Consider the following 27,713-nt stretch of genomic DNA (forward strand, 5'->3'; position numbering starts at 1 on the left):
AAATGTATCAATGGAAGCCTCTTAATAAATGTATCAATGGAAGCCTCTTAATAAATGTATCAATGGAAGCCTCTTAATAAATGTATCAATGCACTGCCTCTGGTATAATAGATTTTCACCAAGCTTATTGAGAAGAGCATTCTTTTTTCATGTTCCATGATGCATTTAAAATATAATAATCATTCAATAATATGTATAATAGTAAACAAAAATAACTATTGTTGATACTTTTAGAAATCGAAGTCGTTTCTGAAATCAGGAAAGATTTTTTTCCCCAGGAAATAAATAAAGCAGAAAACAAAAACAAGAAAGCAACATTGAAAATAATGGAAAAATAGAAAAAAAGTAATCATCTATTAGCACGGTACTTACATTGACTTCAAATTGTTATGTTTCCACATGTTGATAAACATGAAGAAAATCAGCATTACAAGACTGACAATGTTTTTTTTAACCTTTAATATTTTTTATGGTTTTTAATTTTACAGCGAAATATGAGTAATGCAAGCAGCACATATGGAAAAAACTAAGTGGTTAAATGAAGTGATAAGTTTTTTCACATTTATCAAGCTCATTTGGAAATTATAAACAATTATGGATAGAACTGATGAATATAATGAAATTTATAAATTTTACCGACAAGGTTGGCAATTAGAGATACATGAATTTTGCAAATAAAAAGTTTACAAATGGAAATTTCGCAATACTGTAGTTGGTTTTTTAAAACCTAATATATATTTCAATAGTTTCATCTAGCCTTTGGCTTCTGTCAGTAATAATAGCGATGTAAGTGTAATTGTATGATTTTATTCATTGATGAGTTCATACCTAGGCACATCATTGGGAAAAAAAATCAGGAAGAATGTTTCCAACAATAAACTGAAGTTCGAAGATGATGTAAATTTTGTCGCAGCTTCAGATGGACAAAATAACTAAATGCTGTAAGACTTCATTTGTTGTGTTTGATATTTATTTGAAATTGTCTGCTGCTGTCTTCAGCATATTATAAATAAATTAAAATATAATAAATAAAAAATTGTATTAATTATAATTTTAATAAATTTTACAATTTTCATTTGGGTAAATTTTTTCTGCCATTTCACAAAAATGGCCTTGACTTAGGTACTCATGAGATTTTAAACTTACCAACTTACTCCACAAAACCTACCTGGATAGTTTGATCCTCAATATTGTCGATTAGTTCCGTAATTTTTGAACATAACTCAGAAATGAAAGTCAACTGAACTCGCATTTCATGAGCTAGAATTGAAGTGCTCAGCAAAATTACTCTCTATTTTTGCTTTAAAAAATTAAAATTATCAAGATTTTACGGAAAAGAGGTAAAAATCAAAATTTCACATATTATAATACACATTAAAATAAGCAACACTTTCATATTTATCACATCTATTTTGTAAATACAAAAATTATGTATCCCCAGTGCGATTATACATATTGTTTTGGAATTTTTATGAAAAATGTATTTAACCTTAGGATGAGTATTATAACCTTATTTATATAAGTAGTAGTAACCTTATAGGATAAGTATTAGTTACCCATACCAGATGAGTTAGCACCATCAAAGCCAGAGAAGACAGATGAGCATGAATTTGATGTTTCCAAAATATTACTAGTAGTAGATGATTGTGATGCAACATCACCAGAAAGATAGTGAAGCTCATCCGAACTACCCACTGATGATATTGAACGTTCAATATATTCATCAGAGGCGGATCTGTACACTGTAAAATTTGAAAAATATCAACACACACATGATGAATGAACACAAGCACTCAATGAACACTTTTAGTATACAAAATTCCAAGTGCTTCCACCTGATATTAAAAAAATCCTACTATAAATATACTGAAATGACGGTGCACTGTGTGCTAGTTGCATTTGAATCTACACATTTTATCTATGAACACAACACTAGCATATTATTTGCACAAGTTAAAATTATACAGAGGAACCTGTCATAACAAACACTCCCTGTTAGCAAACACTTCCCATCAACAGACACTTTTTTTAAAATTACATCTACAGAATTCAACATATTTTACTACCCATCAAGAGATTGATGACCCATCAATGAACTATCCCTGTTAGCAGACAAAATATTTGGTCCCAAGGTGTTCATTATCGATAGGTTCTATTAAGAAAAATGAATAAAAATAAAAATGCATCAACAATGATTATGATAGGATCTCCTTTATCTGAAATAAAGGGGCCTGAACTCATTTTTGGTAAAAAAAAAAAATTCAGATAAGAGCAAATATCTTTGCAGACCTGCCAATCTTAAAAAAATAAAAATTTTACCCTGTAAAAATCCTACGCCTTCCAAAAAAAAATTCTGCATGCATACTGTTATACATAACCCGTGGAACACAAGTTTAAAAAAATCAAAAATTTTAGTGTTTTTTTAAAATTATCTACAGCTGTTTTTCTAAGACGTTGAAATAAAGACAAATATTGTAAAAATATATATACTTGGTCTATAAAGGAACAGACTGAGCATGGATGCGAATAGAAGCAACATTTTTTCTAAAAAAATCACTCGACCAACATCCTCCTTATTCAAGATTTTATTACTGGGGAATGATATTTTCAGATGCGAATTACAGGACATTTTCCCCCTAAGTAGAAAAATTCAAGTGTGCACACTTGTTGCCAGTGAATTATGTACCTTTAAATGTTTGAAATATTCAGGGGTATAAGTAGAACCATTATTGTATACATACAAACACACAAAGGGCAAAATAGGCAAATTGCCCAATAAGGAAGCTGAAAAAAGATGCTCATAAAAATATGAATGTCAAATACAGTTGAACCCTACTGTTGCCTATAGTGTCTCTCAATGTTGCGCCAAACTGCTTGGTGGAAGAAATTTTCAGTAAACAAATTTTCCATTTCTAAGCTTTACACGTGTTAAACCGTGATTAGATATAATGCCAAACACGTTATAGTGAAAGAATTTTGTAAAATATATAAATTGTGAATCAGGGTTCAGCTGTATAACTAACTATAACACCCCAAAATAAAAGCATACACCAGAAAAAAAATAAAATAATTAATATAAAATACACTTCCCATGAAAAAAATATTATTTATCTGTATATTATTATTTACCTAAAATAATATGATTTATCCCTATAGATTTATCATACTCCTTTTTAAATGTGTCAATTTTGTTTAGAATTCACAACCCCCAGAGGTAAGCTATTCCATTTATTCACAACCCTATTAGAGAAAACTCTCTGTGACACCAAAACCTGGAATTGCCCCTAATTAAATGATACTGGCATCCCCTTGTCGAAGGTCAGGATAGCCCAGGTCAATAAGATACTAGCCTAAAATACCAAAGGATGTTTTGAGGTGTCATGAGTTCGATACCTGGTTCATCCTTGTCAGAAACTTTCCTGACACAGGGGTACAACAGAAATGGTGACATGACTACAGAAAAAATTACTACCGCAGGGGATCCCACACAGAGAGGTTAGAGCACCAACCACTCGGTGAGTATATAAAAAAAGATGCTGTTCAGAATCGACAATAAATTGTAGGTCCCAGTCTAATTAGCCCTTGTGTGCAGAAGTGACTGTGGTGCAACAAAAAAAATGATCCCCTTGTTGAAGCAGTTAATTGATGAGGTATTAATAACTCATGGCACATTCTATCCACCTGCGATGATTTTGGTTCAAAACCAATGTTATCTGCCAACCTTGATTCAACTTCCTTTCACTATCCTTTATTGCTTTCTTCAATGCCCGTCTTTTTAAGTAAATGATGACAGGTCAGCTCTTCTACTTTTGTATTCTCTGAATGCTCTTCTCGTTTGAAGATAAAGATTACGCTTGTTATCTGTGAACCAGAGGGGGTGCGATGAACAAACCAACTTTTTTATAAACCATGGGTATGACATCATGCAAAACAGAGGAGAGTTTTGTTCTGAATCCTTCCCACTGACTTACCACACCCACTGATACCAACCGGTCTTTGAAAATTAACCCTAACCTTTTCCTCAAAAGTTTGAAGTCGGTTCTTCAAAAACAAAGAACCATTCGAAGCAGCTACAAAAAAAAGTTAATAACCCAATGATCACTAAAAGAAAAGTTGTCTCCCAACAAAACATGTTCAACAAGATCCTCAGAACTAGTGGGAATCAAATCCAAACTTGAAGTACCCCAAGTAGCTTCAGATACCTGCTCATACAAGAAATTATCGAGCACCAACTTAAGAAAATCTTTCATATTGATCCCTAGCCGATAGGTTCTCCCAATCGATGCCAGGAAAATTAAAATCCCCCTATAATACTACTATTATCTTATGTTTACGCATGTACAAAATTTCTTCATGAAGCTTGGAGATGTAGTTCAGATCCTGATTCAGTGGGTTATAGCAAACTCCTACAATAAGCTTATGGCACTTATTGTTTTCAAGCTCAACCCATATAGTTTCAATACCACTCTGTGTATGCTATACTCTCTAGCCTTCAAACACGATTCCACATAAATCAAGACTACACCCCCCTTTTCTATTAGATCTATTTTTGAAACAAGTATCGTATTCTGAGATATGATGATTAATATTTCATCATGTATATATACAGTAAAACCTTGTTAAGTCATCACCTTGTTAAGTCTTCACTCCGGTTAAGTCGTCATTTTTCTTCAGACCCTTCCAGCTCTCATAGACCACAATGTTATTAAACCTTTGTTTACTTGTCACAAATTTTGGTTAAGTCGTCACTATGAAAAAGTTTGAGAAAGAGGAACAGACTATTTTTATGGCTCCCATTAAAAAAAGAGCTTGTTAACAGCATTGCCATATGCTGAAAAGTCACCATAAAATCCTATATACCCAAACAGAACAGTTTAAGTAACGAAAGTTACACTGGGGAAGTTCATTTGCCGACTAAGGTTTTTGGAACGGTAGGGGGGGGGGGCATCTCCGGCAAAACCAAAATTTATTGATATGTCAAAGATTGCAAATAGTGCAAGGAAATCAAAAATTATGTAAATCGAAGAATCAAATTAATCAAGATAAAGTCAAAGTGCAACGGGCACGGATAACGAATAATCATAGAAAGCATGGATTACTAATTTAGGGCTTGAAATTTAAACAAAATATCTTTGTTGAAAAAAATTTGACATTCTTTCCCACGTTGAGGTCTTCTGTTTACTTTTCCCTTCCCAGGGCCCCTCCACCAAGTCAAAAGTGTTCGAGATTACTTTGTAGTTGCATCATGAACTACTGATGAAGAATTCAAACACTAAAATTAAATTTGATGTATATGTAAAATTAATGTGCAATAGAGTTCTGTTATGAAGAAAAGCTACTTATTCAAACAGTTACTCTGTTAGTCTAAATTAAAAATTACTAGTATAAATCAAAGTGTACAGTACATTTTACCACAATAATTTAAATAATAAGAGATAAAAAAATTGCTATTATTTTTCTTTCGCAATCTATAAATTTTACTAATATTGTTATTTTGATTCATACTTTAATAAATGTCATATTACTTTAAATTTATACGATTTTCATAACATTGCACATTAAAATTGATGGAATTTCGCTTAAGTTGTCACTCCGCTTAAGCCGTCATAATTTTTCGATAACTTGAGATAACGACTTATCGAGGTTTTACTGTATATTGTTTGTAATTGCATTTTTAAAATGTGTAGGAATTCAACGTGTAGCCATCTCCTCATGGTGAGTTCAAAATCGCTTTGTTCTGGCAAAACAGGTGAAGTGCTGCTTAATAAAATTTGCAAAATTTTGGTTGATTCTTGTTTTTCAAACACATTGTACAACCCGTAAACATTGAAATATTAATGATACTTTAATTTATTTCACTTTATTGAACCATAAAATCAGCATAACAAACTATAGTGTGTAGATCGTAGAATTTTAAGTAGTATTAAAAAAACTTGAGAAAAATATTAAATTTTGTCAATTTCTATAAACTTTAATTATGATGCTCGATTGGAAGATATAATTTTTTATGTGGTTTTCTTCTTATTAAAGAAGGGAACTTTCCCGTGTTAAAGAAGTTTGTTTGAAAAAAAGAAACCTTCATTTTTTTTAAACACCCTAATGTTACAGAACTTTGAATATTTGTCAAGATAAATTGCATTAAAATGAATCATTATCTTAAAATTTGATTGAAAAGATATACTTTAATTCTATTTTAATTTCATTGACAAAATCAGCAACTTGGTTTTCATATGATCTGTCAACAATGATGATCTGTTGATCATTATATATTTCATGGAAAGAGTATCCATCACTGGATTAGAATATAATGAGTGGAGATATAAAAAAGAAATTGATTTTAAAATAGGAAAAATTATCAAATTTTTTTCATGATCTTATTTATCATACTATCATGAAACATTTTTTACCTTGAAAATGAATATATATTTTTTCATACTTACTTTTTTTTATGTATAATAGTATCAATTTCATCATAGGTTTTGCATGATTTCATCAATCAAAAACATGTCTAAACTTGAAATTTTACAGGAGTTTAGAAATTAGTGATAATTTTCCAGATTCAATTGCCTTGAATTCCCAGGTTTTATAGTCAAATATGTGTGATTTTCCCTTATTTCTACATTTTTTACTAATAATTGAATTCCCTGACAATTATAGGTTTTCCCGTGACCGGTATAAACCTTGTGGTGTTAAACTTATGCTTTATCAGAAAACCTACACATCTTCATTCGAAAGACATGATGTTTGGATTCTAGATTAATAAGAGATAGCCTTGTACACTAGCCTCGTCACCTTCTTATAACTTCTGAGAGCAGGTAAATAATTTGTGAATAAAAAAGGGTTACCCAGAGTTACCCTTCTTCATTCCTCACTTCATAACTTAACAAACATACATGAAACTTATTCTTAGATCAGAAACCATCTAATTAATTTCTTACTTCTAGCCTGCCTAGCTGCCACTGCAGCTTTCATTTCATCCATCAGTGTCAATGGCTGCGTGCTTTGAAAAACAGTGGAATCATTATTTTCATTATCTATGCTGTGGTTGGGTAACACATTTTGAACCCTAAAAATAGATGAATATAATAACATGTGAGCATCCCAAATTTGAAATAGCTTAAAAATTTGAAAACACTTCAGATATACTGCAGCAATGATAAGAATTAAGTGAAAATTTCTGATTTAGTGAGCCAAATAAAAAGCTCAAATATGCTAAATACATATAAATAGCTATAGTTCATTTCAGGTTAATTTTGCAGTGAAGAGAAAGGTAGAGAGTGTATTCCTTCGCCGCAAAATATAGTTCCCATACATCGGAGGTTTACGGTGAACCTTTATGCAGAATATTTCAATTTTTTTCATGGTTTTGAAAAAATATTGTTTTGAACCAATGTTTAATCGTTTAAAATTTTTAAATTAGAAAAAATATTGGTTACCATTATTGAAAATCCATAGCAATGGCAACAACATTCTGGCGCGATATCCTAGAAATTTTCTCCGCCAGTATATCACTGTCATGCTTTTTTCGTTACACCCAATTATATACTGCATAATAGTATATACATACGTATTTTACATCACTATTCGGTTGAATTTTCCATAACGATACAATTTTTCATTCAGTTTTACATGCAGTTATATAGGCTTACATCAATACGAATATTCAATCAGTTTTTTTTTCTCCCAAAAATAGGCTTCAGTGAATTCAGATATTCACTCATAGATAACAGGAAGTGTTTCTCTTCCACAAGAGCGTGGATACCGTTGTGAGAGGCCCTTTATGGGTGCAGAAGTTTTGGGGTTTTAGGTGCTCCTTTTTTTAAATTATTTATTTCTTGCCATCTTCTTGGGAGAGTATAATGGTTGCTGAATCCCCTATTGCCGATCACTGAGAGTGAAGACGCGACAACTTTTTCCTCCAGATGCAAATTGCCTTTAGTTTCTCTTCAGATAAAATAAGTGAGAGAGGGGGAGGGGGCACAGTGGGCTAGGCTTTCATCAACAGTTCTCTCTCTCTTTTCATGCTAAAACGTTCTTTGGCTCTTCCATTCCTGAATATTATATTTTTGGTTTTTGAATACTCGCTGTAAACAAAACTCGATAAGAATCACCCGTAATAACCCCACGAGTGGCACATCAACGGTAACAAAAGACTAAAAATGTTGTGAAAACAAGTGTCATCGACATATACCGTTCGGGGAGGGGGATGAGCGACGGAAATTTCGGCAAGAAAAGTGAGTAAAAAAATTCTAAACTTTTCCGCATTATTATTATTATTTGGTGCTATTCCTGCATTTTCACGTGAAAACAGAATTAATCTGCTTGTTCTTAATTTTTTTTTTTTGATTGGCTTCAAAAATTTTATTTAATGTGCATTTTTTTCATATAAATTGAAAAAAAAATTAAAAATCCCCAAGTTTTTGAAAGCCATGGTTAATATACAGCATTTTAAAATTATATGTTGCTTTCATATTATTTTTGTTTGGATTTTTTTTTATAAGTAAATTTCAGCTAAGGAAAGGGAAATATTGCAGAAAAATATTACTGTTTTTCGAAATTTTTAGTATTACTTACGGCACATCAATGAAGAGTAAGTGTCACGCTGATGTGTAAGATAATTATTTTTCTAAATTTTGAAACACTTTCTAATAAAAAAAAACCAATTATTTCAAAACCCTCACTTTAATTTCTGAAAGTATCGCACTGGTTTCTTTTTTTAAATTCTATAATTATTACTAATTTACTGTGCAATTTTTTACACTCATTACGTTACACGTAAAAAAAGACTTTTCTCAGTGAGATTGGCCATACCTTACCAAAGCTGCGCATCGATACATTGGTTAAGTGGCTTTTGTTCCCATAGCAACAAGTGATGCAGTTCCCTCGTAGCTTCCCCTTCACTGCAAAGTTAACCTGAAACGGACTATAGATATAATAATGGGCTAATAAGATTTTTGATGAACTTAGCTGGCCACTTCAAGGGGTGATTGATTCAAAAAATCACAAACCCCTACAAAAATAACCCAGATACTAGTTATGGCCCAGATCATAACGATATACCAGGATAATTATTTATACTTCCTATTGCCGATGGTTAGAAGCTATATCATCGATACATTGGTTAAGTGGCTTTTGTTCCCATAGCAACAAGTGATGCAGTTCCCTCGTAGCTTCCCCTTCACTGCAAAGTTAACCTGAAACGGACTATAGATATAATAATGGGCTAATAAGATTTTTGATGAACTTAGCTGGCCACTTCAAGGGGTGATTGATTCAAAAAATCACAAACCCCTACAAAAATAACCCAGATACTAGTTATGGCCCAGATCATAACGATATACCAGGATAATTATTTATACTTCCTATTGCCAATGGTTAGAAGCTTATTTATCACTCAAGGCAATAGGCTTTGAACTTGGCAATAGGCTTTGAACAAGGCAATAGGCTATTGAGCCAAGTTGTGGCAAGCCTGCCTGGCAGAATTAGCTAATTCTGACTTTGATTTGCACTGGGTATACACCACAGAATTTTAGAGTGAACTAAAATGCATTTTAATAATCCTCAGAAGCAGACATGTCAACATTGGCATGAAGTCTCTAAGTAGACATGAATGGTAAGCTTTATCAATGGACAGGGCACCCCTGGACATAATCATGTCAAATAAAAAAAAATTCCTCAAAAATTTAATTTTTCTAAACTAAAAAAAAAACTGAATTGAAAGTTCATTTATATACAGCACCCTATAGACACTGAAGCCTGGGGGCTCAGGCTACACTAGCCCCCTCCCCCAAGAAATTTTGCAAGGTCACAGAATTTCTCAAGTAATTCATGAACATTCACTATGCCAATAAGCCAACTCATCTAATGTATATGGCATCACCACATCATGTTCCTCGAGCAATCATCATCACACCGCCCCCCCCAGATTTTCAAGTCTATATTCGCATATGATTAGATTGCTTTACCATGCACAGAAAAAGCAGATTCACACAGGTAAAATGAAAAAAATTCAAGGGAATGTTGCTTACAAATGCCGAAACTATGGTAAGATTCATACTGTGTTCCTTTTCCATCATTTTCTTTCCTTAACAGGGTTAAGAAAAGTTATAACTTTCCATGCTTTGGTGGAACTAGGTAATGCAGTAAAGACAAGGAATTCAAAATCTACATTCACTCACCTAAATCCTATGTTGATTGGCCATGAGACCAATCATTTTTGATTTTGTGGATCCCGAACCGCCTTTATCAGATGTGGGGACCAGTGCTAAAATAATCACAGCCACTTTGGGGTATACATTTCACATATTCCTTAAATACATTTCAGAAGTCCTGATACATATTAGATGCTTGTTATCTGCTATATCATCATGCTCTGGTGTTGAGATCACAAGCTTGTTAAAGTATTCATTTTAAATGAGCTTAATGGCAAACAATACATAAATTTGATTACCGACCTTAGATGCTTGTCTACTCTCTCGAACTCTCTCATCCTGTCACATGCATACATGAATTTCTCATTAAGTTTTAGTCACGGCACTTATATTATCTAACTAGGGGGCTCTAAAAACACTATTCGGCAAAGATCAGCACAATAAAAATAAGTAAAAAACTGTGAGAAACTTGAATAATTTTTTTTCGGAAAAAAAGTTTGAAGAAAAAACAATTCCTGTAGTTGGGAGTATTTTCTTTTCCTTGGTTGAGTGCGCACATGCTAAGAAACTACCGGCAATCTGTAACAGTTGGCAACTCTGCAGAAGTGTAGGTAATATAAGAGAATTTTTTTAAACTATTTTGATAGCAATCGAGAATTCAGATTTTGTAGCCACTGCAGAAAGCTGAGCAAACAATAGGGAAGAACAGTTTTAATAAATTGCAGCATATCATACATTTTTCAAAAATAGTTTTTGTTGACTCAACGATAGAAGGATTTAGAAAAAGGAAATTTGAAATTACAAAAGCTTTTGCCTGCTTTACACAACATCATATTCTACGATTCACACTCAGTCAGTTTTAATTTGAAAAATATTAAAATTTCATACAGAGAACAAAGCTGTTTTACTGGCTAATAAAAGTCTTCAAACATACTTAATTGATATACAAATTGGAATAGAAGTTACAAACACAATAATATACCTTTCTTGTGATTCCACAGACACATATGGAAATATTTTATCTGGAGTCTAAAATAAAAATAAATATAGTTATTTGAAAAATACAAAATGCAAAATAAAACAGTTAAAGCTTCAAAAATTTCAAGGATCAATTTTTCTCTGCCCCAGATTTTTTTCTTTTTTGACCTGTACAACAATTTACTAAGTACATTACACCATTACAGTCGAATCTCAATATATAGAATCTCTATACCTAGAAAAAAGGGGGCAATATCACCCCTTGGAGGGCCATGGAACAGGGTGGGGAGATAGAATTGACATATAGAACTGGAATCATATGGGTTGTATCAACAACAGCAGGGGGGGGGGGGGTGATGAGAAAAAAAATTTAAAAAAAAATTCTATGTAGAAAAGCAATGAGACAAATTAGTTTTGATAAGACTGCTTTGTATCTGGAAAAAGTTTTCCTTCATGATGGAAATTAATTTAATGCAATTTTTCATGGTTATGAAAATTTTTTCTGAAACCCTTACTATCTCATATTGTTGATCTCATGAACAGAAAATGCAGGGCATTTACATTCAGATGCTAAGATATTCCCTTTTGTGTCTAACTCTTTGAAAAAGAGATGACTGTCCTTTTTTGCACACACAGTCTTACTTTCCTCTGTAGTTACAAATTAAACTTGCAAGGAGATTTACTACAATCATGACCCTTTTCACAATTATATTACTAACCATTTTCAAAGGTAAGGGCTTAAACCAGTAGTTTCCAAACAATTAAAATTCATAGTTCCCTCAAAAAATTTCTTAGTGCTTTATGTAACGATTAGACGGATAAAGAAATATAGTATTGTGAATTCTGCCCTGCCACAGGTCAGTAAATACCATAAGCAAAAGTACCTGACAATTGATATCTGAAAAGCATTCTAACAAATTGACCATCCCAGATTTGCTAGCTCTGTAAAGTTATTCCAGCGTGCAACCATTCTAACAGTTGTAACGTATGGGATAATGGCGCACTTTAATAATACTGAGTCCGTGCCTTTTATTCACTGTGACGTAGATTTGCATACGGTTTCTTCTTCCCCAGGTTACATTTGCTCCTGATAAATTTCAACAGGAATGTTGTTTTGCAGAGATGCCATTTCATGTTAGACCGTGCATTCTTTGTTGACATTTGGTGTGTACTATTACCTCTTAAAGTTTTCCCCATCTTTTCTGGTATCACCCTGTATATGACATACATTGCAGAGCAATCGATGCTATTGCAGAACTATCTGGAACAGTTCTAAGAAAAGTTTTGAAAAACTATTATGGGAATTTTTACAGAACATTTTCAGTCAGTAGAGGGCTCGTTCCAGAACAATTTGAAACATTCTGCTTTGAGGCCCCCTACTCCTCCAGGCTATTATGGAGACATATTAGTAGATTGACGTACTGCTGATGGCCCCTTCAGGCGAAAATAGTTGTAACAATTTACACGGTGGTTATACAGTCAACGCTCGTTATAACGTCCCCACGTTATAGCAACCACTCCATTATAATGACCGATAAAAGTCAGTCAATGCTCGTTATAACGTCTCCACGTTATAGCAACCACTTCATTATGATGACCAATAAAAGTCAGTCAACACTCATTAGAACGTCCCCACATTATAGCAACCACTCCATTACAATGACAGATAAAATAAGTTCCAACTGTTTTCATAGAATGACTATCAGATATGTTTTACCTTCGATATAACAAACCTCCCAATATAATGTCTGTTTTCGACGGGACAAAGGGGGTCATTTATGTCGAGTGACAACTGCATTTAGCTACAGATTTTTTTAATGAAAACAGCAATATATCACTAATTAATTACAAGTATCATAAGGAAAAACAAAAAATTTTATAAAATGTGAATGAAATAAAAAACCACTAAAAGGCCCGGTCATGGCTACATTTTATAGTAGTGATTCTCCGCTGGTGTGCCACAGCACCGTTGAGTGCTTTGAGATCCTTCAGGTGTGCAACGAGGAATGTTGAGGACAAAAATGACGCCTCACACTTGAAGAGTGTGTCATCCTAATGTCTCAAGAGCGGAGACAAATTTGAAAATTGTGCTACCTCTCATTTCAGAGGACACTGTGAATGTAAAAGTTTAGAAATCTCTGTTTTGTAGATATTAAAAAAACATTTAATAAGAAATTTATTATCATCTTTGGAAACATAAATAAAAATTAATAAAATCAGTCACATATATCTTAACTCTCATCCAAGTAATTTAACATACAGTATATCTACACTTCTGGCCACCCAAATTGCAACACCAAGAAAGACAAGAGATATCGCAACAATATTTATTTTGTAGATAACATGTTGACCAAGCATCAAATGATTAAATTTATAGACTTCTGTGAAGTGTGGTTCCTGCCAAAATCAGTAGCCAGAGTAGCCGCCATTGTTGGAGATCACCGCTGCCACACGCCTCGGCATTGATTCAAAAAGACTTTGGATGTGTTCTTGGGGTACAGCAGACCAAGCAGCTTCCACGCATTGCCAAAGTTGATCTGGTGTGACAGCTGAGGATGTAATCTGGGTCAATCGTTGAGCAACCATGGACCACATGTTTTCTATCAGCGAAAGATCTGGAGAGCGAGCTGGCCAGGGAAGCAATTCAATCTGGCGATTGACGAAGAACCTTTGGACAATGCGTGCCACGTGTGGTCGCGCATTATCCTGTTGAAATATGGCTGTGGGCAAGCCCTGAAGGTAAGGAAGGACAACTGGCTCCAACACCTCGGAGATGTAGCGCTGGCTTTTTAAAGTACCGGCAATGCATACTAGAGGAGTGTGAGAGTGATATCCAATACCGCCCCATACCATAATACCCGGTGCAGGACCAGTGTGGCAGTGCATAACGCAGCTGTTCAGCATCCTCTCTCCACGGTGTCTCCAGACTCGAAACCGACCATCGTAGTGTTGCAGACAGAAGCGTGACTCGTCAGTAAAGACAATTTCATTCCATTGTGCCGTCCACATCCTTCTTTCATCGCACCATTGGCGGCGGAGACGTCTGTGGTTCTGCGTCAAGGGTAGACGAAGCAACGGACGTCTTGCAGACAGACCACTCTGCTGTAAACGCCGCCGAATGGTATGCGCAGACACTGGATGATGCGGTACAGACTGAATGTGCTGTGCTATGGTTCGTGATGTGGCTGAGCGATCCGTCACTGCCATACGCACAATACGCCTTTCATCACGTGAAGTGGTGCACTGAGGTGGATGCGATCAAACACGCCGGTCCGTCGTACCCTCCTGCATCCAACGATCACATATCCGCATTACAGTTGTTTGGTTTCGTCCAACACGACTACCGATTTCCCTGAAAGATAATCCACAATCTCGGTAGGCCACTATCCTTCCTCTGTCGAACTCGGATACTTGATCAAAAGATGATCGCTGTTTTCTACGAGGCATAATTGATCGTTTTTTTGAAAAAACCACAAGAAAAACACAATTGCCGTACTTCAAATCGTCTAAATCTCCAAGCCTTAAATAGCGCTTTGAAATGGCGCCACAGGCGCGCGTGATGTGCGTCTGCGCTGAAATTCTAATCATTTGCATATCTCACCTCCGCTAATGCATGTTGTAAATTTCATATTATTTGCATGCTTCCTTCAGGGTGTTGCATTTACGGTGGCCAGCAGTGTATCATGTGTAAAATTCTACATCTACAGTAATTAGTTTTAGAACCAATTTAGTATTAATTTCTTGTAATTTTTTCATTGTAATTTTCTTCATCCTGGGGGCCTGACCCAAATGATGGGATGCTGAATCATGCCTATCCCTTCACGTCTATCTCATCTCCACCTATGAGAGCACAACAAAAAATGCTGAGACAACTACAAAAATTATTAAAACTCTGGTTACATGACCTGAAATTGCATAATCTATTCACATGATTAAAGACATTAACTGACAAACCGTGGCCCGTTTAGAGGTTCCATTTGGCCCAACGCAGATTTTAAAATAATAGAAAAGAAATTTTCAATATCAGTGTTTTACGGAAAATCATTTGGGGAAGAGGGGTGTATCTATTTTTGCACATGCAAAATATAGCTGTTGGAATTCAAATAGATATTTATCTAAAAACTTTTGCATATGAAAAAAAATGGGGAAAAACGGATTAATAAATATGCATAAAGTGTGATGTGTATCTACAAAACCTGTGTTCCCCCTCTCCCTCCAACATCACCTTCTCTTACCCTCCACTCCCATCTGGGGGAAAGAGATATAAAAAAAGGGAAGATAAGTGTATATATATATACACAGTTTGATAATGACAGCTTACAATTGCGGGAAAAATTACCATTATAATAGATTTCTCGTTATATATAAGCAAACAATTTTTGTAACACTGGCTCTTTGGCAATTACCTGCAAATCACTTGTTATATTTATATGTTCATTATAACAGATTTTACTATATATACTTCCGGTGTATCTGATTTCGGATTAAAAATTGTTTCAAAAATAAAGATAATTGAAAAAGAAAGAGTTTTTCTCATTAAAGTAATAAAAATATATTTATTTGTGTTAAAAAATATGAATGTTTTAAATCATATTTTTTTTATTCCATGTTTGACTGTTTTTAAAGAGTAAATTTCAAATTTCCCATTTCCATACACAAATAATTATATGCATATATTTCCCATGCACCATTTTTGTCTAGTTACTTTGTCAGTCCGGCCCGCCAATTTTTTTTTGGCCCTCCCCTAAAAAAGTTTGCCCATCGCTGATTTAAGAAATTGGGTTTTAATTTTTTTCATCACAAAAGATTTATTTGATTTTGAATTTCACTTTAACAAACTTGTTATATAAAGAATTTGCATAACTGTTTACTTATACGATTTAAAAATCAAACAGATTAGCGATAAAAATTTAAAGGAATATTCTCCAGGCCACGAGTTTCATGGAGGCACTTCATAGTGAATTTGTTGAGTTTTAAAAAATATAAATCTTGAGCTTTCCGGCTTGAAATATTGTTCACGAAAACTGGTCATATTTTTTCGGGGTTACTTATTACAGTTCAGTTTTCATAAGACAATGCTCGGGGACTTCAAGTGCAGAAAGACCTCATGAAAACGAGAGCTGGTTGAAATGAGTAAAAAAGTTTTAAAAAAAATATAATAAGTTTAAGCATATAAACTGGGAGACGCATTTGTAATTAGGTGGGGCCTTGGAAAAATCAGTTCGCTCGTAGGGCCCATGATGAGATGCGTTTACAGCGGCCATTTCATAAGAAAAATTCTGACAATGGCCCAGAATTTGAAAAACCGATAAGTGATTTAGATATAGATATGGTAGCCCACATAATCTCTTACATAAGTTAACATGGTTAAGATCTAGTTGAACCTGATTCCTGTGCGAAAAACAACGTTCATGTGGCCACTTCTCAAAACTACTTGCTCATCATGTGAATTCTCCCTGTCTTGGGATAATTCTGCTCATGGGGCATCACCCATATTATTTTGTTTGCTGCTAGTAAATAAAATGGTCAGGAAAAACTCATCTTACTCCATGCACAGAGGAAAGTATACCTTCATGAATGAATAATTCCATATTTTAATTATTTTTCTCAGTGAATTATATAATTTAATCAGAAAATTTCACATAAATCAAAAGAATGTGTTATACCAAATCATCTGCACAATATGATCCACTTTGTTTCTTGTAGGAAGGTGGTTGACGATGAGCAAGACTACCTTTATTCACCAGTTCAACTTTAGCTTTAGCAGCACTGACATCAAGTAATTCAGTGAGAGGCATGAGTTGGTCAAACATTTCATCTCTGAATGATGATGACTCAACTGGGCTGAAACCATCATTCTGGAATGAACTTATTTCATGCTGCTCATTCTCAGAAGTTTCACAATCTGATATGTCTGGACATGAAATCTCTGTAGGGAAAAAATGCACAAAAAATGTTTTACTCATACAGAGAAAAAATTCGAGATACTCTATAGTAAGAAAGGATATATTGAAGAAACCATAACTAAATTTAATTTATGCAATTTATTTTAAAAACAAAATTCTAACTTGGTACATGAATGCATTGAACTAGTTTAAAAATGTAACTTACTGAGGTAACGATGGCATGGAATGGACACTTTCTTTTGAGGGGTAATACTTTTCACTGGTGCAGAATATGGCAATGTAGCAGGGAGGCCAGCATTCCTTTGAGTATCATTTAAAGACTGTTCCAAAAGTGAAATCTGAAAGTTTCAGAAATATTCTATGCATGGTATATCCACTTTAACATTTAGGAAAAATAAATTTGTCACAAAGATTCTTGATTATTCTTCATCTCAGCTAAAAATATCTGAATTTTAATTTTTGTACTGTGAAATAAATAACAATATATCTAGAAAAAATAAATAAATACAAACCACAATAGATAAAATGCCCAACAAGGTGGCTGAGAAAAAGATGCCCATAACAAATATGGATGTCATATACAGGGTGATTCAAAACTCAATGTACATACTTTTAAGGGAGGTAGAAAACACAAAAACAAAACAATCACATAGGAATGTATGACAGGAAACCTCAACCTGATTAGTTGGAGGAAAACAAAGATCCAGAAATGACAAGACAATAATTGGTGGAAAAACTCTTTATTTAGCTATACGTTACACGAGGACAGTACATGTACACATTAAGTTTCACATTTAAGTGATCAAAATTCTTACCATCCAGTTATGCACGCTTCAGTGCACTGTTATCTGCTGGGAGGAATTTGACAATCTATCCATCGCCGTTGTGAAGCGTGCATAACTGTGGATGGTAAGAACTTTGAGCACCTGTTGTGAAACTTAACGTATACATTTACTGTCCTCCTGTAAAGTATAGCTAGTTTTCCACCCATTATTGGCTTGTCTTTCTGGATCTTCATTTATTCTCCAGCTGATCAGGTTGGGGTTTCTGATCATACATTCCTATGTGATTCTGTTTTGTTTTTGTGTTTTCTGCCTCCCCTGAAAGTTTGTATATTGAGTTTTGAATCACAGTTTATCTCCAAAATACAGCAACCCAATTAAAAATGCAATTATGAACTTCTTACTCTGTCCTTCAGAGCATCAAATATCTGAATATATTCTTGCTCCCTCTCATATAAAACTTCTGAAAAATATTCATTCTGTTGAATAAATTCTTGTTCTCTGAAAGAAAATGATAGAAAATATATGAAAGAAACTAAATACTGAATACTCTGAAAGAAATATATTCAATATCAGATAAAGATTTCTCAGTAAAAAGAAGAAAAAAATCTCAAAATAGAGTAAAAAATCTCAAAATAGAGTAAAAAATTTATTTTTTGTGATCGTATTTCAAAATTTAATATGAATATCAGTTTTATGGAATTAATTCAACTGATTCAAGACATTCTGATTAGTGCCGCATGCAATAGTTTTTACACTGCACTCTCTGTTTTACTGATTGAGTAATATAATTTATTGCAAATCAACAGTTAATGAAATTTTTTTGCACATTGTATTGTAAGACAATTTTCCACACAGTTATATACTGTGTTGTGATTTTAAAGAGAATATGCTGAATGCTATTCAATATACCTGTGGTGAAATTCTTTGATTATTTTTTTGGCACTCATGTATTTCGTCTGAAGATCTGAGTACTTAGTTTGCATGATATCCAATTCTTTATTTGACTTCAATAGTTCTTGTTTTGTTTCTCTAAGGTTATGATTCAATGACTCCAGCTGACACTGAGCATTATCAATCCACTTATTGTAGTCAATTTCCAACTGTTCAACAGTTTTAAACTAAACAGAAAAAAAAATTGAAACCAATGAAAAAAATATTGTCTCAATATCAACTATTCATAAAGTTTTAAAGAGCAGCAAATAAATCAGGTTTTTCTGCCCTAGTGTGTGTTTTGAGTAACTTTCTGCTACAAGGGGGAAAACGGGAAACCTTAGAGAACCATATATTTTGAAATAGATCTAAAGAAATAGTTTAAACTTTTTCACCCAACAATTTAATAACAATTTATTTGTACATGAAAAAATTAATCACCTTCAAGATGATGGCAGATTCAATAATAAGAGTGAACATTTAATTAACAATGTTTTGCCTTTCACCTTTCATGAATATTTTCATTACATCATTGCCTGTGGTTTTTCAACTATCATCATCTTGAATGGAATTTGCCAATATTTTTTAAATGCCCTCATTATGCATCCTGAGCTGATAAATTTCATCATTGTTTTGTGGGTGACCATTTAAGGACAGAGCAATGTAGCTCTCAGCAGAAGTGAAAATTGTTCCTTCGAAAGATTGTAATATCCCAAAATTCCACAAAAATAAAAAAAATCAAATAAAAGAGAAAAGATTAAAAAGTTGGAATGACACTAAATTTTTAAAAATAAGTACAATAGTGCCTTATACTCATCTGTAATTCATTCCAGAACTCAAGGCAAGTGCGAAACAGAGGAGTAAGTACTAAACTCATTCACAAAGCCATCTTCCAGGCTGTAAAGGGGTGAGCAAAAGGATTGTTCCTAATTAGTAAGGTCCTCAGAGGTAAGTTGTTTTCTTGTGAATTGGGATGGGGGGGGGGGGGCACGAAACAGTTTAAGGCAGCGAAATCTTTTATTCTTATCCAAATTTGACAAGTACTGAATTTAACAAGTTTTGAAATCATCAAGTAACAAAGTATGAATGTATTATTTGTCTAAGAGCAATGGCCCACCAAACCCTCGAATAGTAAATTTTTTGGTAGAACTAAATGCATATTCAGACATGCCAACATTGGCTTAAAACTAGTCAGTAATGATGAATGTGTTCAGCTTTGCCATGTGCGGGGGGGGGGGGGTGGTCCCCCTAGGACAACATAATCATAGTACAATAGCAAATGATCACTCAAAAATTTAGTTTTTTTAATTTTAAATCACAGTTCAATAAATACAGCACCTCAGTGACACTGATACATATAGGGCTTAGGCCACATGAGCCCCAACGTCCGGAAACAATGTTCAGAGGTCGCTAAGTCCCTTAATAATTCATCAATATTCAATGCAATCCCAACCTGCATATGCCCGTATATACAGAGGGCGCGGTAGCCCGGTCGATAAGATGCTCGCCTAAAGTACCAAAGGATGTTTAGAGGTGTCGCGAGTTCGATACCCAGTTCGTCCTTGTCAGAAAACTTTCCTGACACAGGAGTACAACGAAAAACGGCGACTTGACCGCAGCAAAAATTGCTACCGCAGGGAGTCCCCCATCGAGGGGTTAGCGCACCAACCTCTCGATGAGTATGAAAAACAAGCCTGCCGTTCGGAATCGGCAATAAATTGTAGGTCCCGGTCTAATTAGCCCTCGTGTGCAGAAAGTGACCGTGGTGCGACAAAAATGATCAAATGATCAAACGTATATACAGATGCCAAGGAACCCTAGACCCCCATCCCAGTTTTCTTTGTATCAGAGTTTCTATGGGCACCTACGATGAAATATTCTTTCCGACACAAGTTCAGCGAACTCAACCATGCACTATGCAAATGAAGCCGAGCCTGGACCAGACGCGTTGAGCCATTCAAAAACCTGTTTTTAACAGTTTTGATGGAAAACAGGTTTTTGCGCATTTGGGCATTGAGTAGAGTCAAAACCTTCTATAGCAGAAAGCCTTTATGCGAAGCTTTGACATCACTGAAGTCGTCCATTTCACCTGCAGCCATTGGATAAAGCAGGCAGACACATGTAAAATCTTTACCTTACTCTGCAGTATATGCAATGACTATAGGAGAAATGGATGACTTCAGTAATATCACAAGCTTCGTGCAGAGGCTTTCTGCTATAGAAGGTGTTGGTGGAGCAGCGGGTTTAGAAGTGGCTTTACAGATTGCCTTTCACGCACAGAGAAAACAGGTAGACTCAGAATTTCTTCTCTCGAACTCTCTCACATGAGTATACAAATTCATTGTTACAGTAAAGATTGATGCAATTTCATAAAAATAAATAAAACACCACAAGAAACTCAAAAACCTGATTTTTTAAAACTGATTTCCGTAGTATTGAGAGTGTCTCCCCTAATCTCTGTTCGTTCTAACTTGGGTCCTGATGTAAATAAAAGCATGTGTGCGATGCCCAAAATGATTGGTTGAAGAACATTTCACCTTTTCTTACTGTGTAACACCGCCAAAAATATAGTCCTTTGTCGTTTGCCCCTCATACCATAAAATACCTCATAATTTTTATTTATTTTAAATATTTATTCCATATTATTTCAACATTATCTGGAAGACAGGAAAAAATATTTTTTAAAGATTGGTCAAAGCGTTTTTGCTGCTATGTCTTCAGGGTGGGTGTTGACAGGATACGTCTTTCTCACTCAAACATTACCGTTCCCTTTTTAAATGGAAGTTTCATTTTATTATTACTACTTCCTATTCGCAAACAGATTTGATATACACTTGTATACGCTTCTTCAAGAGTTCTTGCAAGAAAAATTCTTTATGACATAAATGAAATATGCGTGTCTATCTTGTTTGGTAGAGCCATTTGAAAATTCATTTCTTTGCAGCTGCTCTGGACTCCTATAAACAAAGTTTCTGTCAACAAGATTTTTTTCTCGCCCACACGTTTTGACGTACACTGGATACGGGTGGGGGGGGGTCACTTATCGTTCGTGGTGAATATACGCATTTGAAAAGAATTCACACTTCTGCTTGAGCAGCTTGTTGGGAGGAAGTAAAATTTTTTTCTTTGAAGGCGGCAAGCCAAAAAAGTCTGAGGATTATCATGAAGACATGAAGGTAAAGTTTTGAAAATCTGGTTCGAAAGAGTACTGCTCACTTTTGTCAGTTAGCCTCATTATGAAGACATGAAGGTAAAGTTTTGAAAATCTGGTTCGAAAGAGTACTGCTCACTTTTGATTCAGTTAGCCTCATTATGACAGACACTATAGATCCCATCATTTCAACTTTTTCCGGGGGGGGGGGCAGAGCTCATGTACTCAATGTATGTATATATATATATATTTGTATATATATATATATATATACCATTTTTAGTGTATTTTCAAAAGGGGGGGGGGGCAACGGACCCCCGGCAACGGGGCTGGATCCTGTGAAAGAGCCTTTCCTGGGAGCCCATTAAAGATCTCAGTCCGATGATCCTGCTGCTGGATGTTGGGGTCATGGCTCGCAACCTAAGCACGGATAAAAAACTGAAATTGTCTTGACAAAAAACAGGATATCAACAACAGGTTGAAGTAAAGAAACGAAATAATGTGGATGACTCTCTCGTCAAATTGGAACAGCTACAGCCCGTGGATTATTATGAAATATTTAATTATACAGACACGCAAGAAAAACAAAAAGCGGCAACACAACGGTAAGTTGTTCATAATTTGTTTCACGTTATAATTGGTAGCATATCCATCCCAGGAAACTCATATGGCATAAATTGAGCTCAGAAATAAAATTGTAAAACTCAGAAGAAAAAAAAGTAATAAGAAAAAAATGAGGATTTCTCACTATCTACCGCAAAATAATAAACAACTCGAACAAGCTTTTGTAACGACCATGGCCCCCAGATCTTGCCGCAAGACCCCCAAGGCTGTGATCTTTTTCAGGGCCTCAGACTAACCTTTCAACAGCCCTTCTATATAGTAAACTTTTAGCGTAAAAAAATGACAAGAATTGTCGCAGGCAATGTCCGGGCTGGAGCCCTGTCATCCCAACTCTTGAGGAGTGTGCCATGATAACGACAGAATACCTTATCAAATTTTTTTTTTGGGGAGATATATATATGTCTATTTTAATTAATGTTATTAACAGTTTTTATTTCAACAAAATTTGGAGAACAGTGAAAAAAAATTTTCCAGGAAAATTATTCATAGCGAATTTACAATCTCACGTTTGAGGAAAAAACACACGTGTTCGGAGCACGTAATGAAGGGGCGGGTAAAATTACAACCAATAAAGATAAAGAATGCAGAGTGATATCAAAAATTGGTAGAGCGGTTTATTTACATCAGGACCCAAGTTAGAGCGAACAGAGTATAGCTCCGAAGTTCATTGCGGCCGGCCGTAGAAACTATGGACAATCCATAGCAACTGGCAACTCTGCATATTTTATGTGTGGCCATTATTTTCATGTTTAAAAATTACAAGTCACTTTTATTTTAAATATTATTTTCTTGGAGAAAACATAAAACTGAAGATTAAACAATAGCAATAATTGTACCAGAGCAACAGATTTTTGCAGTAATATTTTCCTAACAGTTGCATCCCCCAATTGATGAAAATTAGGAGGAAAAGAAAAACCATTTTAAGAATGTGTGGTATGAAAAATGTTATGTGACAATGTCAAGTGAATAATCAAAAGATATACAGATAAATATCACATGTAAATGGTCTCAGGTTTGTTTTAATGATTAGAGTTAGGTATTAAAATTGCAAATACATAAATAAACAGTTGAATCCAATTCAGATATTCAACTTTCACGTGTATAAAACACTTTTGTTATTTATTTCATTAATCTTTCATTATGTAGTTTCAATAATTTTAAGATGACTTATTTTTAATGCAAAACTTCGAGGGGATCCATTTTTGTTTATTTTTACAGTAGTACAGTTTCAGATCTGCAACCTGGCTAAATGATTGATTTTCCCAACCTAAGAATGATTCCATTTCATTCGCTATACACAATGAAACCTATCTAACACAGAAACTCTATGAGACCGAAATATGTCTTGACTGAAATCAAAAGACAGTCCTATTAAGGATTAAGTCCTAATAAGTCCTATTATGTGCTAAATTAGAGAATTAGCACATTATATCAAATTTTTGAAAAACTAGTGGACAGATTTTAATGAAATTTGGTACGAATACACAGTTATATAACAGAGAAAGAGATGTACCATACAAAAGTCATAGTACGCACGCATGATTATCAGTAAAGTTCATCATTGCAGGAATGTCCAAAATCCATGTTACGAGATCGAACCGAAAATGAGTCTAATATGGGGTATGGTCCTCTCTCACAGTCAGACAGGTCGCACAGTGCGATGGCATACTGGAGTCCTTGTGGCAATCAGTCCCACTCCTGCAGCAATGCAGTTTTCAGTTCCGGGATGGTTCTCCAAGGGGGATGGCAAGATGCAATTGCCCTCCCAAGAGCATCCAGACATGTTCAGGGTTTAGGTCAATCCATATGGCGAATATCTTAACTTTTCAGATAATTGTTGACCAGGTGAGCCTGATGTGGATGAGCGTTGTTGAACCGAGGACCAACTGTGTCCCTGAAAAATTGAACAAAGGGCTCTAAGATCTCCTCTCTATACTTCCTAGCAGTCACGGACCCTCTGCCAAACACATGGAGGGGTGTGCGGCTGTCCAACATGCCTGCCCAGACCATGACACCACCACCACCATAGTGGTCCATTTCCCTGATGTGGGAGGGATGGTATCGGGTACCAGCCTTTCTCCAGATAAGTGTGCGTCAAGAATCAGTGTCCAGGATGAATCTCGACTCATCTTTGAAGAGCACGGTGCTCCACTGAAGTTTGGTCCAAGACTGATGTTGTCTGCACCATGCTAAATGTGCTCTCTTGTGTGCTGCAGTTAGCGGGACGCAAAGAGCGGGACTTCTGGCTTAAAGCCTTTGGGCAACAGTAAACCGTGAAACTCGAGTTCCAGTGGCAGCAGGCAGCTCACGTGAGAGCTGTCGAAACAGTGAGCTTCTACGTTTGTATCCGATTCATTTGATGTATCATCATAAACTTCATTTTCTCGCTTGGTATCCCCTCTAAAATCAAAAGTCTAGATTTACGCTAATCCCTTTTGTTCACAATATTTTTGTGCATTGTTTTTACTTCTAGGATGGATATTTTCCTCAGGATAGTAATAAACATCTTTCCTGTGCCTGCTGTTTCACACTTTTTCAATCCTTTCCCATTTCACGTTCCTGCAATATCACATTTTCTGATTATCGATGTCCTCTTCAGAATCTTCCATTTCCAATTCTGAATTATTATCAAAGTTAACCAAAGGATTTTCTTGACATTTTTGAGATGCTCTTTGAATTTCAGTACCTATAGTAAATTAATTGAATTTTACATGCTTCATCTCAATACCCTTATCAGTTTTCAAAATCCAAACTCTATAGCCTTTTGCTTTTATTGCATAGGTAACCAATAGTCCCTTTTACACTTTGCTATCTAATTTGCCTCGATGTCTTTTAGGAATGAACTTTCAAATGTCTGACGGAAAATTTTCTGTGACTGAAAATGTTCAAGAGATAATTTCAAAATTTTATGTAGAAATCTATTTCATAAATAGTTCTGTGTATTCACCAGTTCTGTCCACGTCTTTCTGCAATTTTCCTTGAAGCAACAAAGACCCTGCTCCTTTCATAAGGGTTTGATTATATCGTTCCATGATACTGTTCATTTCTGGAAAGCAGATATTAGTCCTTTCACTTTTAATTCTTTTCTCTCTCAAATGTCTCGAAATATTCAGCACAAAACTATAGACCATTGTCAGATATAATGTTTGATTTTTTTCATTTGCCATTCCATTTTAGCCCGATATGATTTGAAACAATTAAAAACTTCATTCTTATGTTTCATAATATATGCAGTTGCATATCAGGAAAACTCGTCAATTATGGTATAAAAATATGCGGCTCCTCTTTTTCACAATATAGGTACCGGTCCCCATAAGTCCACATGACATAATTGTAATATATCTGTGGTCTTAACTTCATCAACTCCTTCAAATAATTGTTTTGTTTTGGGCATCATGCATCACAATTTTTAACTTTTCCACATAGCCTATCAAGCCTGTATACCAAGCCACTTTTTGAAAATTCAGTTAATGCATTAGCATTTAAATGTTCGAATCTGGTGTGCATCATATTGCTTCTATGACACCTATAACATCATGTTGTTTCTGTCAAGCAAATGAGCTTCATGCTTAGTATTCATGTTAATTACTCTGCATTAACAACATAAAACTTTCCAGACAAAGGGGCACTGAAAAATAATTTACCATTTGATTTGAAAACCTAAATTTTTCGATGACCTAAGTGAGCGCTGTAACGTCTATTAGTCTCCTGCTAATTGAATTTTGGCACATACCTGGAGCAATAAAATATTTTGCAATAAAAGTTCTACATTACTTTTTGCCCCCAATATCAAAATTTCAACATTGCTGGATCCAAGAACCTTTGTACTTCCTTCTGCAATGATTGCTTTGCTGTCCGGGATCTCTCGAGAGGTTGGAAAAAGTTCTGCCACAGCAAAAATATTTGGTTGTAGCTGTATCAATTAGCCACTGTATACACTTTGATATTCAGACCTGCTCAGAAGAAAAAAATTGTACTCTATTCCTAAAAAAGCGTAACACAGTCCATTTTCCAATTTATGAGGGGGAAGGGGGTATCCCATACCAAAATTTATTAAGAGGAAATCATACAATTTTAATAAGAAAAAGTAATTTCTGCATGAGAAAATATATGGTTTACTTTAAAAAAAAAACACATTCTCGGGAAGACAACAGATCAGTAAAAATTTGTTGTCTTGTCTATCCTTTGACATTTTTGCACTACTGTTTTATCGAAAATGAAATAATATTTCACTCACTGGGACAGTCCCCTAATCATGTGAAAACATAAAAAATAAATAAGAATTCATTAGATGAATGCTAAAGTGCTGAAAATTATCCGATATTCATAATTCAAAATTTATCATCCTAGTCACCTGAATGATTAATAATAGAAATTTATATAATAGAACAATATCACACTGGAATTAAGTGCATTATTTTTTGTCGAAAATTTCCAAAAATCCTGAAAACTCTCGACCCTGAATAACTAAATAATAAAAAGTAATTCTATAATTCAGAAATGGTGAAACTCGGACGATACTCAAATATCAAGAAAATAATGGTTTATTATTGTAAATCTATCAAAAATGCAGGAATTATGAACTCAATTTTTTGTACAAGTTTATTTAGAAAATTCGGCTTGAATTAAAAATAACACTATATAATTCATGAGACCATAAAGGTTTAGGATGGCATGCAAATTTCGGGAAAATATTGATCCATCAAATGGATGCTAAAGGATTAGTGCATCACTCAGTATACTGTCTAATACAGAGGCGGCTTGACACACCATTTCGGCGCATAAGCCGCACCAGTAAACCTGCTGTGAAAACTCCCAACGGTGTTCCACTGTTCAACACGGCACTGGAATTTCTGGCTAGGTTCCGCAGAGTGATGAGGATCAACGGACCAACAATGATTCTAACGCCAATCAGTTTGCGGCATATGCAGGAAACGTCAATATTACCGATTCAGTAAAAAATCATATTCTTAGAAGCAAAAGTGTATAATTGTATTGACTTGCTAAAATTGTACTAAATACGATAAAACAGTAAGAGTTGGCAGGTATTGGATATTGATATCATCGTGGATGGGTATAATGTACCACTTCACTATTGTCCACACACTGAAGATTGGTTGTCTTCATTTTGTCACACACACACTGTGATTCCCTTTTTCCGTTCTTTAGTTTCTCGTGATATGTCAGA

The 27,713-nt window shown here is 34.7% G+C and overlaps 1 protein-coding gene across 1 annotated transcript in view; it reads right to left on the reverse strand.

Moving 5' to 3' along the window:
- LOC149065819 (uncharacterized) overlaps nt 1-27,713 on the reverse strand; it is an 83,182-nt gene that overhangs the window by 11,836 nt on the left and 43,633 nt on the right. The window contains exons 13-19 of the mRNA XM_089253864.1: nt 18,730-18,938; nt 18,222-18,318; nt 17,241-17,373; nt 16,796-17,058; nt 11,134-11,180; nt 6,939-7,066; nt 1,563-1,742 (exon numbers count right to left, since the gene is read on the reverse strand). Coding sequence (XP_089109990.1) covers nt 1,563-1,742; nt 6,939-7,066; nt 11,134-11,180; nt 16,796-17,058; nt 17,241-17,373; nt 18,222-18,318; nt 18,730-18,938 — 1,057 coding nt within the window. The remainder of the gene's footprint in view (nt 1-1,562; nt 1,743-6,938; nt 7,067-11,133; nt 11,181-16,795; nt 17,059-17,240; nt 17,374-18,221; nt 18,319-18,729; nt 18,939-27,713) is intronic.

This window comes from Pholcus phalangioides, unplaced genomic scaffold, assembly GCF_987345545.1.
Source record: "Pholcus phalangioides strain wild (caught in Gottingen) unplaced genomic scaffold, Ppha-v1.0 ptg000039l_1, whole genome shotgun sequence".
NCBI lineage: Eukaryota > Metazoa > Arthropoda > Arachnida > Araneae > Pholcidae > Pholcus > Pholcus phalangioides.